This window comes from Nelumbo nucifera, chromosome 4, assembly GCF_055504915.1.
Source record: "Nelumbo nucifera cultivar China Antique chromosome 4, China Antique-T2T, whole genome shotgun sequence".
Taxonomy (NCBI): Eukaryota; Viridiplantae; Streptophyta; class Magnoliopsida; order Proteales; family Nelumbonaceae; genus Nelumbo; species Nelumbo nucifera.
Window position 1 is genome coordinate 19,018,567 of NC_142652.1, and position 20,076 is coordinate 19,038,642.

At 45.2% G+C, this 20,076-nt stretch overlaps 1 protein-coding gene and 1 pseudogene across 2 annotated transcripts; both read right to left on the reverse strand.

Annotated features, from left to right (window-relative positions):
* Positions 1–651: 651 nt before the first annotated feature.
* Positions 652–3,097, reverse strand: LOC104598033 (early nodulin-like protein 17). The gene is made up of 2 exons (XM_010259906.3): positions 2,812–3,097; positions 652–1,451 (listed from the first exon to the last, which is right to left on the reverse strand). Exons 1-2 carry the CDS (start codon positions 3,095–3,097, stop codon positions 1,108–1,110), a joined length of 630 nt encoding a protein of 209 aa, XP_010258208.2. The 3' UTR covers positions 652–1,107.
* A 2,897-nt stretch (positions 3,098–5,994) lies between these two features.
* Positions 5,995–19,852, reverse strand: LOC104598190 (uncharacterized protein At5g01610-like; annotated as a pseudogene). Its single transcript, XR_016085247.1, has 3 exons — positions 18,841–19,852; positions 7,792–7,846; positions 5,995–6,452 (listed from the first exon to the last, which is right to left on the reverse strand). The product of XR_016085247.1 is annotated as an uncharacterized protein At5g01610-like (transcript).
* Positions 19,853–20,076: the final 224 nt, after the last annotated feature.

Sequence of the window (20,076 nt, forward strand, 5' to 3'; positions counted from 1 at the left end):
GGGACCCTTACTGATACATATACTGCATCACTGCCGTCATCTACTGCCTCAAAGCCAATAATAATAATAATAAGATGCAATTCAATTATACTTCTGTGGGATGTAAACATCTGCTGTGGCTAATCTTTGAAAAATGACGAGAAATTAAAGCTTTTGCTTTCCCCCTAATCTATACATTGCATTTGCACAGTTACAAAAGAAAGGGAATGCCAACTAGGATGCACATGGCGAGTCAGAGTGAGAGGGCCGGGGGCCAGGGCCCAGGGGTTTATGGGTTGTTCTTACCCCGAGTTCACAATTCCCCCCGCCCCCCAAACGCGCCCTACATGCACAGCTCAACGTCCATTGAGAATATCTCCCGCGTCGTAGATGTGAATTCCCTTGCTTCTTATTCCATCCCCAAAAATAACCCACTCTCATCTCTGCCAAACATGTCTTTCCGGTCGTTATAGATTTTTGAATTTTTTGTTCGATTAATGACGATTTCGAATCGCCATTAAAATTGTGGTGGCCCAACCACTGCTACCAGGCCAGCCGACCCAGACCCGATTTTTAGGGTTCTGGTCGGCATCACAGTACAGAATTCAGAGCCGGTTAATCCGATGGATATCAAGTGTAAACCGAAATGGATGACTCACTGCCGCCTCAGATGAAGATAAATAAATAAATGGTAACAATAACACGACGCGAAAGAATGCCATTTCCAAGTTCCAACCACCACCTGCCTGCCTCCGACTAAAGCTGGTTGTGTTGTGTTACATTCTTACCTTTCATGACTAAATAAATAAATAAACAAACATTTCAATGATCCCATCCACCGACGCTTTCTTCCTCCTTGACGCTCAGCTCCGCATTCATCGCTATTTTAAATTGCGGGACATCAATCAACAAAAGACCGCGTTTTACTCCACCATGGATCGCGGACTTCGGATCATCCTTGATTCAACTAGAAAAAGGTGAAAACAACTCAAAAGCAATCACTGTTACAGAGTACAAATTTGAAATTCCCTTCCTTCTAACAACTTCATTCAAACGTTTACAATCAAACTCTCCTTCACAAACTCAAGCTAGGGACTGGGGAGCGTGGGAGCAGTTGGTTACGTCTTACTAGTACCAAAACCCAATGAAGTTGTCCCAAAAGAGTGCAACAATGGCGAACACAGCTGGCAAAACAATCTGGCTTCCGTAATTGGACGGAGACCCATTCTTGCTTTTCTCCGGCAAAGATGCTGGCGGTGGAGGCAATTTCTCGACGTGGACGGCGACTTTCATGCCGCCGTAGCAGAATCCTTTGCCACTGATGAAGTAGTATGTCTTGGTGACATTGAGTGGAACCACATCCCTCCCTGCGCCGGTGGTCCAATTGTGAATCGGATGGTTCTCGTTGCACGTCTCGTAGTTTGTCTTGTTCACTTCTAGCACGTTCATCTGGTTCCTGTCGTATACAAAAACTGCGAGCAGGGGAAGTGCAGAACTGGGTTAATTAATAACGGAATAACTCAAATCAAAATCATTGGCAAACAGAAAGAAAATCAGCAAATAGCGATTTTTCATGGGTTTTTTATTTGGCGAGCACGGATTTTCATGGGTGGGAAAATCGAGCTTGGACGGTTGAATTAAAAAACCAGAGCTCTGGGTGACACCGTGAGGACCCGAGTTCCAATACGTTCTAGAAAGTAACTGTTTCGTTGAAGAACACGCATCGTCTACTCCTCGGTCAAGTTCGCAACCTGATTTGGAGCAGAAACCAGAAAAGACTCCAAAGACGGAAGAGATGGAACGAAAATAACAAGGATTGATCAAGTAAAATGTAGTGAACTAGTCATTAATGAAGTATTTAGCAATCGTCAAAACACAGCTGAAAAGGCAGTGACAAAAGAAAATGGAAAATCCGTCAAGGTACAGAAGATCTGAGCTGTTCAGAGGTGGTCTGATTAAAATAATAAAATAAAAGGGACCCAGGTGAAAGCAAAAAATGGGCAGATCTGAGTTCACTGTTAAGAGAGAATCATAAATGAAAGGCAAATGAAAACCCAGTGAATGGACTGAAATGTAAGTACATTATTAACCGAAATCTGAGAAACTGAGCAAAGATTGAAGAATTCACAGCCCGTATTGCTGTATCTCATCTCAATGCTACCCGTTATTCAGAAGATAACTTCCTGACAGATATGTGTAAAAATGTCTTTCGTTGTCCTCGAGAATTGAAGAAAACGAGACAAAAAGGTTCAAATTTAACCAGCTTCATTACTGGAAACATTAGCGATCCAAATACAAGAAGCTTAACTTAATTTATTTCAAGCATGTTAACAGCAAAAGTTCAAAAAGTACACGAGAAATTAAAAAGATATAAGAAATTAAGATTTAAGAATACACAGGAAATTTTCATCAGCTACATAAAATTTCAAGAAATTAAAGAGACAAAAATGCGAAGGAACATAGGAGATTTAAGATCTGAAGCGGAAAAAAAAATACGGGTTCAAAATGCAATCCAAGCGATTTAGTAGCAGAAATCAAGCAAGCATCGATAGGACTCCAAAATGGTATCTTGGTTTTACCGAAAATGGGGAAGATTATTCGTCAGTGCAATTATTTTAAACAGAAAGAGTACAAGTGAGGCATTATGAAATGCCTTAGTTTCTAGCTAAAAATTAGGGGGAGAACAGCATCAGTACAAAGATCTGAAGCAAAGAAGAGAAAGAAGCAGAGGAACAAGCAGAAGCGGCCCGAAAGAAAAAGGCAGATCTTAGCTTAAATGGCGAAAGACGTAGATCAGTCTTAGCGAGAGAGAGAGAGAGAGAGAGCACTTACAGAGCCAGTCACCTAGGTAGAAATGTTTGCCTTTTGCCCACTCAGTGTAGTTGACATTGGAAGTCCAGCCCATGTTTGCTCCGACGATGAATCTGGTGGCGGAGACTCCCGACATCAGGAAGAGAATGGTGCATGTTAGCACCAGAAGCAGCGTCGACGACACAGTCTCTCGTCTCCATACCTCCATAGCTCCAGAACCCTCTTCTCTGTCTCTTCTCTCTTTCTTTCTCTCGCTCTCTTCTCTCTCTAGCCACTCCCTTACAACCACTCCCGGTTGCACGGTCATTTATTTATGAGAAAAGTGAGTCCAGATAGTATACCTTAATAAATACGGAGAATATCAATTTTTTTTTATTTTAAAAATTAATACCTTTTGTTAAATGAGAGCGGGAGATCGCCTACGCGTACGCGTACGGTACTGTTGAGTGCTGTGCTGTGACTGACGTGGATAACCGTACACCCAAGATCCAACTGGTGCTCACACCCTGTCCTATAATCTTATTTTCACGACAATATGGGACCCACAAAGATTTTATAAACCGAGATTTTGGTTTATCAAACTGAACAAATCTTTTTTTTATATATATATATATATATATATGAACGGGAAATAGGATGAAACTTGCACTCCAGCCTTTTTTTTTTCTCTGCATAATATAATTTAATCTATTAGATCACTTCAAATACAAGGAGAAGGATGCTCTTCCCAAACTCCATAAGTTTTAGTCCCCAAACACCAAGCAGTAACCTTACGAGCTAGCACATTGATGTTTCTTTTAATATGGGAAAAAGACAATATGCAATGCGAATCAGCAATAGTCTTTGTATGGCTCAACATATGCCTCTATTCACGCTAGTGGTGACTTAGAACGTTGCATGTGTGTAATCATCGATAAGCAATCACCTTTCATTTGAATCAGTCTCTCGGTTATTGTCTCCACTATCAAAAATAAAAGGGTTTCTAGCATATAAGCGCAATTTTTTGGGTTTAATATCAATAAAAGTAATATATTTAAAAAAACTTTCAAAAATAAGTTAAATTTTTTAAAATAATATGAATTGTGGTTTTTAAAAACGAATTGATTACCGAATCAGTCAGGGTCTGATTACTGGTTCGAACGGTCTGAAAGGTCGTTCTGATAAAAAAATAAAAAATTGAAAAACGATCAAAACGGTTTGAACGGTTAACTGGTCAGTTCAGCGGTTTGTTGACCAAAATCAACAGTTTTAAAGGAAAAAGCAGTTTTGGAGGAAAACGGAACTGACAGGTGATCAGTTCTCGGTTTTTTCAATCCAACCGTCTCGTCTGATCTAATTTTAAAAATAGTGACATGAATAAAGGGCAAAAATATTATTCATCTTCTTCTTCTTTCCATTTGTTCATCAGAGCCACCGCTAAACCGTTTTGACATGAATGGAATTAAGAAACTTGGAAATTTATAATTAATTGACATAAATTTAAAAGATAAGACAAAATAAAGGATAGTTAACTAGTTTGAGTGCCGACAGCTAAAGCCTAACCGAACAAGTAAACGACGTTGGATTCTTTGGCCAAGAAGAATGAGTTACTGCTGTCAAATTTTCATTTAATGCAGCACCAAGTCGACCCTGTACACTCGTTGGATTTCTGTTGGTCCTCCTATTACTTATTAGAGTTGGGTCACGGCTGGAAATCATGGTCTAAATGGAATCCAGCGTGTGAAAGGCTGAAAATCACTCAGGAACTTATATCACATTCAAAAGTTCAAAATCACTCAAAAAACTATTTCTATATCTTGCTGGTAGTTTTTCATTTGAGAATTCATATCTTTTTCATAGCTAATTACAGCTTATAATGGAAATCAATCACTTCATTTATAATCGTTGATTAGGGATTAGGGATTTGCCCATTTGAATGATTATCTTTTTGAAGAGATATAGTGCTGAGCAAAGTTGTGGGCATGTGGGCTCATCATAACCCACTGGCGATAACTGCTTCCAAGCACCCAAAAAAGCTCAAGAAGAAATATGAATGGGGACTATGGCTGTACAGACTGTAAGAGCAGGCACAGGCACTTTGCTTGATTCTTAATCACACTGAGCTTCAACCTCTGAAAAAGGATCACAACTTTAAAAACAACCCTTTGTTACCTCAAAGCCAGTAAAGAAAAAGAAAAAGCAAAGATTGTCCAAATTAGCGTGATTTCCTTTGATCACTCCCCGGTGTTCATTATTACACGAACAAATCATTGACAACCCCCAAGGGAAGATGGATTCCAATTACCTAATCAAAATTATCAGGGCCAGGGATTGGAAAAGGACAGAATTAGAAATAACATACAATTGATGTTTAATTGGCACAAATCATTCAGGGTCAGGTTTCGTTTGCAGAATAAGGGTCTGGAATTGGATTGGGGGAAATCTGAATCCCATTCCTGGTAAAATGGCATTCCCCCATTGGAGAGAATGGCCATTCCTTTCCCCTCTCTTGGGAATGAAAATCCATTTCAGCTGATTCCAATTCCCATATGAACCAAACAGGTGGGAGGAAAGATCATTCTGATGCCCATTCCAATGAATTTTGATTCCGACTGTGAATCAAACGGACCCTCAGTTCGTTTTTTTGAGGGCGGGGACTGACTTTACCGAACATGGTTGATACAAACTAAAATACAGGACACCAATGGAAATGGACCCGCAAAATCAACTCTGCGACATGAAATCGGTCGAGATTGGCACTGCATTAACTTTTATACTAGAAAGCAATGCAAGAATAAATATGTTGCCTCTCGACTCTGAACCCTTTTGTGGGAAAACAAAACCGACACTTGTTGAGATTTTGGGGTGCCCTCTATATCATCGACAGTTCTGCCATGCTTTCACTGCTCTATGCTATAGTGCCAGAGCAACTTAAGCCGGCAGTGCAGGTTTTTCTGCAAAGCAAATTGCTTTGAGGTCGAAAATCTAGATCATCCACATGGTCTTTCTGTCCACCTTAGCTTAGAGCCTACTGCTTGTTCCTACTAAAAGCCCACAAATCTGAAACCATTCCTTCTTTTCCATGTCACAGAAGGCTATTTAGCCAAGCTAAGATGGGCCATGCAGTGTCAATGTAATCTTACTTATCAGAAGAAAAAGGAGAACCCCCCCCCGCCCCACCCCACCCCCAAGAGAGAGAGAGAGAAGAAGAAATCAGTGCATCATGTGAATGTGAAAAGCACTAGCAAATGGGAGCTATAATGAGGATAATAATTTTGGCAAAAAAGATGTTTGAATTCTAATCTCAAAATTCCTCTACTTTAACGGAATCAAGCACAATTTCATATGCATCCTTTGGCCTGGACTTCTTCACACCAGCGGTAAACCAAACCTTGTCGGATTTGTAGCTTTCGACAGCTACACTCGTCACTTTAATCCATACCAGGGCCTTTGTTTTCATTCCTTCTATCCCTGTGAGCTTTCCTCTCATCAGTGTCCCTTTAACTCGAGTGCATACCGCACTACAGAAGAATCCTTGAAGCTAACTTCACAAACAGAGGGCAAGTACACAATCAGCTTGGCCTTTGATTCCTCAAATTCATAGCATATTATGTTCCGAGGAAAGAGGCCTGGTGGTAGATTGTACTCTAGTAGAAGATCTGGCAGGGATTTCAGTGGCTTGCCTGTAGAGAAAGAGAGAGAGAGAAGAAAAACACCAGATATATAAGCTTCCATTATATTGGGTCCACAAAAGTTTGTCTGTGTGCACACACATTGACAAACATGTTTTTATCATAAATGAAATGATGAACATCACAAAATTCATGCACAGTCATGCGCAAAGGACATCTAATAGCTAATAATGTAGAAACAACTGTTGGTTAAAACACTCAGATTGGTCCAAGTGGCTGTGACTAGACCAGAAAAATAGTAGACAATTGGTTGACATATAGATGGGAATCCTACAGCACTTCCAGACCAGAGAGTTAAATTAACAGAAGAGTTCCTTGTTCAAATCCTAAAACGAGAGCTGATCAATTTAGAGAAATACATAGAAGCATTCGGGCTGCCACCTGAACTGCTATCACTTCTCATAGAGAGCCTAAGGAATTATAATAGATTCAGAAAATGAATCCAATCCATCTAATTACCACACAATTTAAAAGTATGATCAGTTAACCCTTCCATTGTCCTGCTCATCATTGAGATATATTCCATAAAGAATTTTTCCAATCTCAAGAAAGTATTTCTCAACAATTGGGGCAGCAAGAATGAGATTTCTTTGTCCAATAATTAAGGGAAAATACATGGAATTCAATAGCCACAATCTGGCAACAGCGCATCCCAAAACCTCAGACTTATATCCTAAAAAAGAAAAGCTTAAAATCACATAAAATAATAAGTTTCTATTTTTTTCCTCAATAGATAGCAAAACTCAATATATGGCCACATGTCCAAATCTAAGAGAAGCTAGGATTACACTTTCCTTCAGATAATTGTCCAAAAAAGTGGAGACATCTTAAAGAGGAATGGAAGAGTGACTTGCGTCAGCTCATCCATTGTGTGCTTCATCTGCAATCTTAGTTTTCTTGCCAAGCAATGCGAAATTGGATGAAGGCTGCTGAAGGAGTAAAATAACTCAGCTCCATAAGTTATGAACAAACAACATTGGCATGAAAGTTCTGTGCTTGACCATCACAGGTAAGATGACAAAACCTACCAAATGAACCTCTCTTGCTTTTGTGCTTGAAAATATCTTGGGATCTCCAATAAGACAAAATCCCCACATCTTACATGGATCAATTTAGGCCCCCATACGAGCAAACAAGCCCCTTTCTCCCAAAACATAAAACTTTATAACCCCAAGAGAGAACAATTGATAGAATAACATAAAAGAACATAGGTAAGCAATATATTTATGAGAAATCAGTTTTGGGGCTTCTAGAGAGGAATTGTTGTCTCATCAGACTTACATTTCCTTGAACCAAGAAAAGATACATTTATATAAAATAAGATCCACACCTTTTAGCTTGTTGAAAATCCATTTAGCCTTCTCTTCAACAGTGCTCGAGAAAGTCTGCAATTATATGTAACCATTTCAGTGCAAGAAAAAAACCAATAGAAACATATGCTTTCCGGTTTCACTATGACATGAACTTTGGAACTAAACAGGTAACCAAGGGCGACATAGAATTGCAGAGCATAGATAGTTCTAAGTGAAGCTATCGGATGAAGGATGATTTGGCCCGATCTATAAAACGGCGACACGTGGACGCTGACTCAGTGTAAGCGACAGCTCAGCATTATGGTTCTGTACGGCTAAGTGATAGGTCCATAAAGCAGCTCGCTACATGGTAGCGGGGGAAAGGAGGGGCTCGTCACAATGCAAGCTCCGGGTCCCCCGAGCTACCTCAAGGGATATTCCGAGGCAAAATTTAACTTGCGAGCTAAGAAAGCTAGCTCGCCCGAGCTCCCAAACAAGGCAAGTCAACCGAGGACCAATCCTACTAAGGGTACTTCTGAAGTATTCGAAGCTCGTTGCAAAGTAGCTCGCGAATGGGCCGCACGAGCATTCCTCAGGAAGCTTCTATTTAATAGGCCGTACTAGTCAGACTGGGCCACGTCCCTAACTGACGGCGCGGTCCCTGTCCTTTCGACAGTCAGCGCCTACGTCTCTCAGTAGGCGGAGGCGTGCCTGTCACTTTGGGGACGTGTCGCTCGCCCGGGTAAGGAGTATGTCCCAACGGCCACCTGCGCAGCCCTGGCAGGTAACGGCTGTGGCAGGGACCCAGTGGTGGTTATGTCCGATCTCGCAAAAGCGCTCTTATAAAAGCCCTCAGGGCAGAGGAGAAACTTCTTCTAGAGACCTCCAACCTCTCGAATATAGTGATAAAGCGCGACCTCCACTCTTAGCTTTCGTTTCTCTCTTTGCTCCCCATACACAATACTAACTTAAGCATCGGAGTATTCCCACCGGGCAAACTCCCGGGAATCCTTCCTTTCATCTTCTCAGGTGCCGCTCGTTGCCAACAAGGAGCCAGTCAGCCGCCAGCTAGGAGTGCCCGAATCGCGCTACATCATTTGGCGCCGTCTGTGAGACAAAAGGCCTTCCCCTTTAAGTTCTTTCAGTTACTTCTTCTTCCTTGAAACAACTCAACGCTCATGGCTTCCTCTAGCAACGTCGGACGAAGCACGGAAATGGGTAACTCCAGGGAGCAACCCCAGTCTCCTACTGTCTGTATCGGACAGTTCATCGTCCCCCTCTCAGCGGACGGAATTCCCAGCTTGAACGTGCCTCTCACAATGGCACCTGTCATCGCCCCACTCCCCGCTACAGTCGGAACGATGTTCACCAAACCCTCGGTCATGCCCCCAGCGGCCAGCCCGAACCAGCTAGAGGATCTGATGCAGTGCATGAAGACCATGCAGGCCAAAATGCAACAGTTCCAGCAACTTCAGCTCTATCAACAGCACGTGCTGCACCAGGTCTCCCAGTACCAGTATCAGCAGCAGTTCCCTCACCTGCCCCAACCCCAGCTTCAACAGCCTCAGCACCTGGCCTCGCAGCAAGCCAAATCTCGCCGCCAGAGCGAGCACCCCGCCCGAGGAGAGGCCCCCCAAAATCTCCCAAAAAACCAGCCCCCCCCACGGCAGACGGGAGAGACCGGCTACCCCGATCTCGCCGATGGTGGACAGGTCGGGAGGGCCACGGCTCGGCAGATCAACGTCGCCTCAACAGTCAAAGTTCGGAACCCCAATCCTTGAAAATCGGTTCGAGATCCTGGCAACAGACTCTAAGCAGGCCCCTTTCGTCCGTAGCCATCACCAACGGACCGGGCTACTCCTGCCGCAAACCATTCTGGACAGCGCGGAGGTGAGCAGCACGAACGTCGAGCCCACCAAGAAGCAGAGACGCCGCCGCCGAGCTCGCCGATCTGTCACCCACGATTTGCCCGAGCTCATGGACAAAGAAGAGGTAGGCTCGGCCGAAGCCAAGGCTCCCCTCCTCTCGGTTCCGTCCCCCCTGTCCTCTGAACTCTTGGCAGTCCCGATGCCCAAGGATTTCAAGCTTCCCTCTCTTGACAAGTATGACGGGACGTTTGACCCGAATGATCATGTACACGCCTTTCAGTCACAGATGCACCTGGCGCGAGCCAGTGAGTCATGCATGTGTGTGGCCTTCTCCACTACTTTCAGGGGAACAGCCCGCACATGGTACCGGAACTTGGCACCCGGGTCGATAAGAAGTTGGGCGCAGTTCGCACAATCCTTCAAGTCCCACTTTGTCACCAGCAAACGGTGCCCGCAGACTGAAGAAAGCATCTTCAACGTAGCCCAAAGAGAGGGAGAGTCCATCCGAAGTTATATCAAGCGGTTCAACGACGCTTGTATGTAGATACCGCGCCTGGACCCTGCCGTACGCTTAGCAGCGGCCAAGAAGGGCGTAAAGCACAAAGAGTTCAAGTGGCACATGATCGTCAACCAACCCGCGACCATAACCGAGTTTTTAAAGCTTGCGAATAAGTTCATAGCCACTGAAGAGGAGATCAACCAGAAGGGTGAGGGCGCACCCGAAAAAAGAAAGAGAGAAGGGGAACCTTCCAGTCAAGAGGACACCCGAAGAAAAAAGGAAATAGTTCGGGGTGCAAAGCCGGGTCAGTTGTTCCGGCTCCCGCACCAGACCGAGCTGACTACACCCCACTGAACGCAAAGCGGGCCGAAATCCTGATGGCAATCAAGGATGCCCCGTACGTGAAGTGGCGGCCCCATCTGAGGGGGAATCCCAATGAAAGGAATAAGAGTCTGTATTGCAGTTTTCATAAGGACCATGGTCACAGTACCGAGAGTTGTAAAAACCTCCGCGATGAGATAGAGGAGCTCATCCGTCGCGGATATTTGAGAAACTTTGTACAAAATAATAATAACAATAATAATAGTAATAGAACAGGTCGGCAAGGAAAGCACGGTAAAGATGCTCCCGAGTCCAGTAGCAGGCCGGCCGAACAACCACAAAGATAGCCTCCAGAGGAGAGGCCAGTTCGGGGAACCATCCACATGATAGTGGGAGGTTCGATCGTTGCAGGGTGCACCTCAGCAGCAGCTCGGACGTCGGTTCGCGAGGTCACCCGGGAGGAGCAGAACCCCCCAAAGCGGCCGAGAACGGAAGAGCCAATTTTCTTCACAAAAGACGATGCGCGAGGGGTCCATTACCCCCACGACGACGCGCTCGTAATAAAGCTGAGAATCAACGACTTCGAGGTTAGGCGCATACTCGTCGACTCGGGCAGCTCGGCCAACATACTCTTCAAAGCCGCGTTTGACCAGCTTCAGTTGCAGAGAAGCGACCTGAAGCCCGCAGACACTCCTTTGGTAGGCTTCAGCGAAGAAAAAGTCCGGCCCCTTGGGAAAATAGCAGTACCTGAAGGGATCGGCACATGGCCTACCAAAGGAGGTCAGATTCGAACACAACTTCCTAGTGGTAGCGACCCCCTCTCCCTACAATGCCATAGTAGGTCGACCGATTACCCATGTCCTACGGGCGGTGGTCTCCACTTACCACTTGGCTATGAAATTCCCAACAGACTTCGGTGTGGGAGTAGCGCGGGGCGACCAGCTCAAGTCCCGCAAGTGCTACGTTGCCGCCCTAAAGGGAAAAACCAAGGTGGCCGATTACCTTGAACTGAAACGACCCACGGATCAAGGCGAAGAACGAGCCGCGCCCACAGAAGAAACAGTCGCGGTCCCGACCTCAACAGCAAACCCAGCTCGGACACTCCAGATCGGCGCTTCCGTCCAAGAGCCCCTACGATCCGAACTGGTAAGTTTTTTACTTCAAAATTTAGATATTTTTGCATGGTCCGCGGAAGAAATGTCTGGTATAAACCCCGAACTCATAACTCACAAGCTGAACACTGATCCTGTAGTTAGGTTCGTTAGACAAAAGAAACGCAACCTAGCCCCGGAACGGTGGAAAGCAGTCGACGAGGAAGTCGAGAAGCTCCTCGCGGCGGACTTCATAAGAGAAGTCCACTACCCAAGCTGGGTAGCCAACCCCGTCTTGTTAAATAAGGCCAACGGCAAGTGGCGCATGTGCGTCGACTACACCGACCTGAACCGGGCTTGCCCGAAAGATTGCTTCCCGCTCCCCAGAATCGACTGTTTGGTGGATGCGACCTCAGGGCATGAGTTGCTAAGTTTCTTGGACGCCTACTCGGGCAATAACCAGATCAAGATGGACCCGGCAGACGAAGAAAAGACTGCCTTCATCATAGAATTCGGTCTGTACTATTACAAGGTTATGCCCTTCGGGTTGAAAAACCAGGGGCAACCTTTCAAAGGCTTGTAAATAAATTGTTTGCGCCGTTAATCGGCAGAAAAGTAGAATGCTATGTAGATGACATGGTCGTCAAAACCCAATTCTCACATGAATTAATACAAGACTTGCATTATGTTTTTGGAATTTTGCGTAAGTTCAATATGAAATTGAATCCAAACAAGTGTGCCTTCGGCGTAACCTCGGGTAAGTTCCTAGGATACATCGTTAACCGGCAAGGCATTGAAGCCAACCCGAATAAGGTTAAAGTCATCTTAGACATGAAACCGCCCCGGAAGCCGAAGGAGGTTCAGAGGTTGAATGGCCGCATAGCCGCCCTAAGCCGTTTCATGTCTAAGTCGGCGGACTGCTGTCTGCCGTTCTTTAAGGCAATAAAGAGCAAAGGGTTCGAATGGACCCAAGATTGCCAGCTCGCGTTCAACGAGCTCAAGGAATACCTTACTAGCGTGCCGACCCTAACCCGGCCCGATGAGGGCGATGTTTTAGAACTCTACCTCTCGGAAAGCGACGAGGTGGTCAGTTCGGTACTAATAAAGGAAGTAGATCGGGTCCAACGACCCATCTATTATGTCAGTAAAGTATTGCAGGGAGCAGAAACGAGATACCCGGAGATGGAAAAGCTAGCAAACGCATTGATAATAGCAGCTCGAAAGCTCCGCCCGTACTTCCAAGCTCATACTGTTATCATTCTTATCGACAAACCTCTGAGGCAAGTATTGCTTAAGCCCGAGGTCTCCGGTCGGTTGACGAAGTGGGCCATTGAGCTCAGTGAGTACGACCTCCAGTACAAGCCGCGAACTGCCATTAAGGCTCAAGCCTTAGCAGATTTCATAGCCGAATGCACGTTCAACTCCGAAGTTCCCAGGCCGGTTGAGCGCGAGGCTCCCACCTCGGGTGAGCCCGAAGCTCCCGGGTTGGTCGAGTTCGAACCTCGTGAACTAGTAGCCAGTGTGGCACCTCTCCTAGCTCGGCCAACCGCGAGCTGGGATGAGGAGCCTTGGATATTTCACGTAGATGGCTCCTCGAACCAACAGGGCAGCGATGCCGGAATAGTTCTGCACGGCCCAAGCGGCATGAAACTGGAATACGCGCTACGCTTCGAGTTCGAGGCGTCTAACAATGAAGCAGAATACGAGGCGTTGATAGCCGGACTAGCCTTAGCCAAAGAAGTAAAAGCCAAGCACATCGTTACCTGCTGCGACTCCCAGCTCGTGGTCAACCAGGTCACGGGCGAGTATGAAGCTCGCGAGCCAACCATGGTCGCCTATTTAGACAAAGTCAGAGAGGCCCTGCTCAACTTCCAGTCACACTTCATGAGACAGATCCCTAGGTCGGAGAACGCCGAGGCCGATGCCCTGTCCAAGTTAGCCAGCACTAGCGACATCACCATGAGAACCGTGTACATAGAGGACCTGTCTTGGCCTAGCATTCTCGGGGGGGGGGGGGGGGGGGCAGAGGAGGTCGCTCCCGTTGTTCAAGCAGAGCCGAGCTGGATTGACCCACTCATGAGCTTCTTGTTACACGAGACCCTCCCTGCTGAGCGCAATGCAGCCAGAAGGGTGCAACGTCAAGCAGCTAAATACGTCATGATAGACGAGCGGTTGTACAGAAGATCCTACACATTCCCCTACCTGCGTTGCTTGCGACTTACCGAAGCCGAACTCGTACTCCGTGACATCCATGAGGGTCTGTGTGGCGGACACTTGGGGGACAGGGCCCTCGCCCAGAAAGCACTTCGACAAGGGTTCTATTAGCCAACGATGAAGGCGGATGCCATTGAACTCGTTAGAAAATGTGATAAATGCCAAAGACATGCCAATGTCCACCACCAACCCGCTGCCGACCTCAAATACCTCACCAGTCCGTGGCCCTTTGCACAGTGGGACATTGATCTACTCGAGCCATTCCCGTCAGCAACGGGTGGAAGGAATTTCTTAGTGGTAGCAGTGGACTATTTTACTAAGTGGGTAGAAGCCGAACCCCTCGTAACAATAACAGCCCGAAATGTTCAAAACTTCTTTTGGAAGAACATGATATGCCGCTTCGGATTACCTCGAGTATTGATCTCCAACAACGGCAAACAGTTCGAGGACATCAAATTTCAAGACTGGTGCCGAGACATGGGGATCCAATAGAACTTTACTTCAGTCGCGCACCCTCAGGCAAATGGCTAGGCAGAAGTCACGGCTGAATCGAGCTAAAGGATTGTGGGCAGATGAACTACCCAGTGTCCTATGGGCCTACCGGACCACGGAGAAAACCACCACGGGAGAAACACCCTTCAATCTCACCTACGGCACCGAAGCAGTGATCACCGCAGAGATCGAAGTACCTACGTTGCGCCTAGGAGCATACAGTGATCAAACAAACGAAGATGAGCTACACACCAACCTCGACCTACTCGACAAAGTAAGGGATCTCGCGTACATTAGGACCGCAGCCTACCAGTAGAGAGTAGCTCGGTACTACAACGCCAGGGTCAATAAGCGGAACCTCCGCGTTGGCGACCTGTCCCTTCGTAAAGTTATGGTACCTGAACCCGGCACTGGCAAACTCGGGTCCAACTGGGAAGGTCCTTACCGAGTGAAACGAGTGCTTGGGGAAGGAACATACAAGCTCGAGACCCTCGAAGGGAAACAAGTACCTCGAGCGTGGAATATTGTCAATTTGAGACAATATTACCTGTAAGAAGCGAGTAGGCCACGAGCTACTCCCAAAGCCTAAGGGCCAGAATACCGAGCTAACATGACCTCGGCACAAGAAGACCCCAATCGCCACTTCGGCTTGGGAGAATCCAAGAGCGGACTACGGGTCCCTCCCTAAGCCTAAGGGACAAAACACCGAGCTAACAAAGACCTCGGCGTGAAGAAAGATGGCTACCTCAATAGCGAAGGCAAAGTATGAAATATTAAAGGCGTAAGCAGCTCGGGTTCAAACCCTACGAAGCATAGCTCGTCTCGATACGTCGGTCGAACTAAGGGACAACCAACCAATGCTTAGTTCAGACGTATGTAGTATTCACTTCGCGGTATGCCACGAAGGCCCTAAACGTGACCAATGGGGAGAACGCCTACCGAAGAGCCCTACTTTGAGTAGGTAACTTCAATAACCCAAATGATGAGATCGCTTTAACAAAAAAAAGGAGTTCATCATACTCAGAAGAGGGGAGAGACTTTCATTGTCAAAAAAAAAAAAAAAGAAAGAAGAACAACAAACAAATGCAGTAAAGGAAAATAACAAGTGCAGCAGCCGAGCTAAACAGCTCGGGAAAGGTTTGATCATCATGGGGCACAACCACCCAACCGAAAAACTGGTGAAAGACCAGGTTTACGGCACCCGGAAGCCACAGAAGCCCAGAAAAACGCCACCTCAAGGATCTGCCTCCTCATCCTCCGGAGAGTCAGGCTCCTCTTCATCCGCTTGGTCTGTTGTCTCGGGGGACAGACCCTTCATAGTAATGCCGTCGAGGTTAAGCCCGAAGAACTTCTTCCGAACCAGCCACCGGCATAGCTTAAACCCTGAGCGGTACGAACCCGAGCCATACTCCGCCTGGAGGTCATGAAATTCTTGGGAGTCTTTAAAATCCCAAATTGCATTCTTTCGCTCAGCCTCAACCATCTGATCAAAGTTTCGGGTCTAATTCAGAAGAGTGGACTCCAGGTCCCGCACCTGTTGCCTGAGGAGCTCCCTCTCCCCCGCCATCATCGACGATTCCTCCCTATAGCGTGCGCTCTCTTCAATAAGCCGAGCGATTTGAGCCTCCTGGTCATGAACGAGCAGCTCCTGAAACTCGCTCCCCTTGCGAGTGTGATGGAGCTTGCCCCGGATCCGATCGAGCTCGACCTGGAGCTTCTGATTGGCAGCACGTTAGTCGAGGGCGTCGACGCGATTGGAGAGCCATGGCATGGATGGCAGAATTTACCTATCAACAAAAAAGAAGATCAAAAGACAATGAAAAAGGGCAAAACAAGAGGGAAAAAGGCCACTTACCACCATGCAGTGGGCAGAGGCGAACGCAGAGAGATCCCTGGGCTCCATGTTCCCCCACTGAGCTATCTCGTCATTATTGATTGCCTTACGACTCCTCCGGTGAGCTACCAAATAATCGTTTACCCCTTCCCAGTTTCCCAATGGCGGTTATGCCCGATCTCGCAAGAGCGCTCTTATAAAAGCCCTCAGGACAGAGGAAAAACTTCTTCTGGAGACCTCCAACCTCTCAAATATAGTGATAAAGCGCGACCTCCACTCTTAGCTTTCATTTCTCTCTTTGCTCCCCATACACAGTACTAACTTAAGCATCGGAGTATTCCCACCGGGCAAACCCCCGAGAATACTTCCTTTCATCTTCTCAGGTGCCGCTCGTTGCCAACAAGAAGTCAGTTAGCCGCCAACTAGGAGTGCCCGAATTGCGCTACATCACTATCCAAATTCCAAAGAGTATTGAAATCCTTGGCTGTCAAATCAAATTCAAAGCTAACCATAATTAATGCTGTCAATGGGCCAGGTTAGGCCAGGGTCAGGGTAGACCTGGTCCTGAATTGGTAATAAATGTTCAGGGCCAGTCCCAAACCAAGATCTCATAGTGTTTAATAACAGACCTAGAACAAACCTAATTATGAATCGGGATTATCAGGTATGATCCAATAAGACCCTGTCTAATTTTAACCTGTAATTAGACAATAAAACTGCTTGCTTTTTAAATTGACATATTTGGACATGACAATATGATAATATTACAACCATACCATGGGAAAGGCAGGTATTAAAAATTGTTGTCTTTGTAGTATGATTAGTTCAGGCTGGAAGTTAGGAACCAAAACCTATCACAACCCGGTTTGGGTCCATCCAACTCATTGACAGCCTTAAGCATGAGTATACCTGTTGCAATAAAATCGCCACCTTCCTAGCAATAGCTGTTCTATTAGACTAAAAATAGAAGTGTACTTCTAATATCCTAAAAAACCATGGCACTTAAACTCATTGTCAAAAAAGTCATTTTCTCACTAAGGGGCTGTTTAGTTCTGTTGGCATTTATTTAATAAATGTGTTGTACAGCATTTTCAAACGAAAAAAGAAAAAACGGTTGACAGCTAAGTGCCACATAAGCTGAATAGTGAAAAACAAACGCATTGATAGGGGGAAACATTAAAATGAAGCTTCCCCAACCAGTTGTAGAGCCAGGAATTTTCCTTTTTTTTCTTTTTTTTTTTGGTGTGGGGTGTGGGGTGGGGGGTGGGGGCTAAGGACTCAATTTATTACATTTTGATCCAATCTCCCATTAATAACCCTATATAAATAATGATTTAACAAAAAGTTTAGGGGGTCAAGGACCCCACCAGTATACTTGGCTCCGCCCCTTTCCCCAACAGATGGCCCTCACACAAATTGAGACAAATATTTATTTGATAAATAATTTAACCAAACAACGTTTCAAACTCTATTGGGAGAAATGGCTATGTGGCACAGAGCTGACACCGTTTCTTCAGATAAATGTCAACAGAACCAAGAACCATCTAAATTGTAAAATAAATTTGCAATAAGAAGCACCGTTAAATAAGATAACTGTTTAAAAGTAATATAGAGAAACAAGACAACCAAGACAGAGGAGAGCCATGAAACCACGAGATATTAAAATTTCTCCTACTTCAACACAATGGCACAAAACATATTGTAGTCTGCGTAAGCAGGCACCTTTATGCATGCAGTGTAGATACAAAATCATCAAGATCCAATGAACAATGATTCACAGTAATCCTATCAATTGCAAAGAAGAATCTCCACCTTATCCAACAAGAAAATGATAACTAGAAAAGTGATAAAAAAAAATGATAACTAGAAAGATACATTGGCAGTTGAGTATTTAACTTTGATAATTTAGCAACAGAAAGGAGTATCTTGGATTTGAGCTTCAAGGGCAGAACTTTATGGTGAATAGTGGAATTCTTGAGCTGTGCTAAGTTAGTAATAGCATGGGGATTTCGAGATTGATTGAGCTTCAGGGCATAATTATATGGGGAATGCTTCAACTTTCTCTGTGCTATAGCAGGGTGTTTAGCTCATCTAAGACCGGAAGCTCTCGTTGATTTAATATAATCACAGCCCATATTTCACCACTTTGTAATCTTTTTTTTTTTTTTAATTTACTTTGAAGGACGGAGCAGCGTACAAGACAAAGATTTGAAAATACCAGAAACTTTTCAAAACATAGCTTTGAGATCGATGATATCTGTCTCATTTCAGTTTTGATTGACCAGTACAAAATAAAATATAAACTTGTCCAAAGAGGTTATGATTATGTGGAAATAAGAACCGAAGGAACAGAAAAGCAAAGCAAGGTACTGGAGGAACACTCTAAAACATCTTACTCCCCCCCATCCAGAACCCTTTTCATTGTTCATAACAACTCATCTTTCACTTTTCTCCCTCTTTTATTTTCGGATAGATGACACAAAATTATCGATTAATGAACCCCGCAGAACAAGATCTTTTCTTCCTTCTTTTACACCATTTTTTTTTGGGAGGAGGGGGGACAATGATTTCCCCTTCAACCATTAATTTTGGAATATGGATGCGGAGCTAACTGAATATCACCAACTGGATTGGTGGGTTGCCTAGAAACGAGTGGCAATGTAGCAATAGGGTCCACAATTAGCAGATAAATACAAGTTAACCCAGAATTGCAAACAGGAAATAGAAATAGATGAGTAACCTTTTTAAATAGCATCATCAGCACTCACAGTAAGGTCTTCACTAATATTAGAGATCTCCTCCTTGGCTTTCCTCGAAATCCAAAAAGTCCCAGCTTTTAAGCTCTGAACCGTTGTCAAGGCTTTTTCCATTCCTGTCTCCTCTCTTCCCTTCTCACCAAGGTGAAGGAGCTCTCTTCAATCCAAAATGCTCTTACCGGCTTACCGCCTTCTGCCTTCAGCGGTCCAGCCTCCCTCTCTTCCTCCCTCTAAAACGTGGCACAGTCGTCAGAGACAGGCACGCCACTGTTGGAAGAAAGGAATCCGGTTTCAGTGGACCCTTCGGTTCACGGGGCGCGTTTCGGGGATTGCTATTCCGTTAACGTAACGTTGTCAATCCGAACCAGTTAGATAAAAACAAAACCCGAGCCCTATCTTCCCCCCCTCATTTGTTTGAACTCTCTTTCCCCAGTTTCATTTTCACCATAGCCCTAGCTCAAGAGCATGAGGGTGGCGTGCAGCGATTTCAGTTTCTGATGGGATGGAGTCAATCAAGCGGCGGTCAAACCTGTTATTCCTCTCCAATCTAATATTCTTTCTTTCTACAGACCACCGATGGCAATTTCTCTGTTTCAATGAGCTCTAACGGCATGGAATCAACCAGAGACAAGTGTAAACCAGCAATTGGGTTGGGGCGTTTATCACCGGCTATCCAACATCACGAGCTTTGACCCAATTGCATCCTGGTTTGGATCAATCTACGTAATGGACAACCCACTCATAGCCACACCCGATATAAATTCAACCCTCATGGGGCGTGCTCAGGGGCTCTATGCCATGTTTTCCCAACAGAACAAGTTCAGCCTTCTAACGACTCTCATCCATGCATTTGTCAGCTGACCATACAATGGTAGTTCCTTAAGTGTGGTGGGTCGGAACCCAATCTTGAATGAAGTAAGAGAGATGCCAATCGTCAAAGGCACGGGAGTTTTCCGGATTGCATGTGGGTATTGCTTGGCAAAGAACACTCCATGGCAGTATTTGATGCAGTAATCAGATATAATGCGACCCTGATACATTAATTAATGGAGTTCTTATTTTTGTCATCACCCATGGAGTAACATATAGATTGTACTGGGACAAGAGTGAAAGTCTTGTGAGTTGTGAAGATGCCAGAATCAAATGACCCACATCTTGGGAAGATCAAGGTCTAATTTATGGGTCTTCACGTTGTCGTAGATTGATCAAAAGCTTGAAATGTTGTCTATCTATCAAAAGAAGTATTCC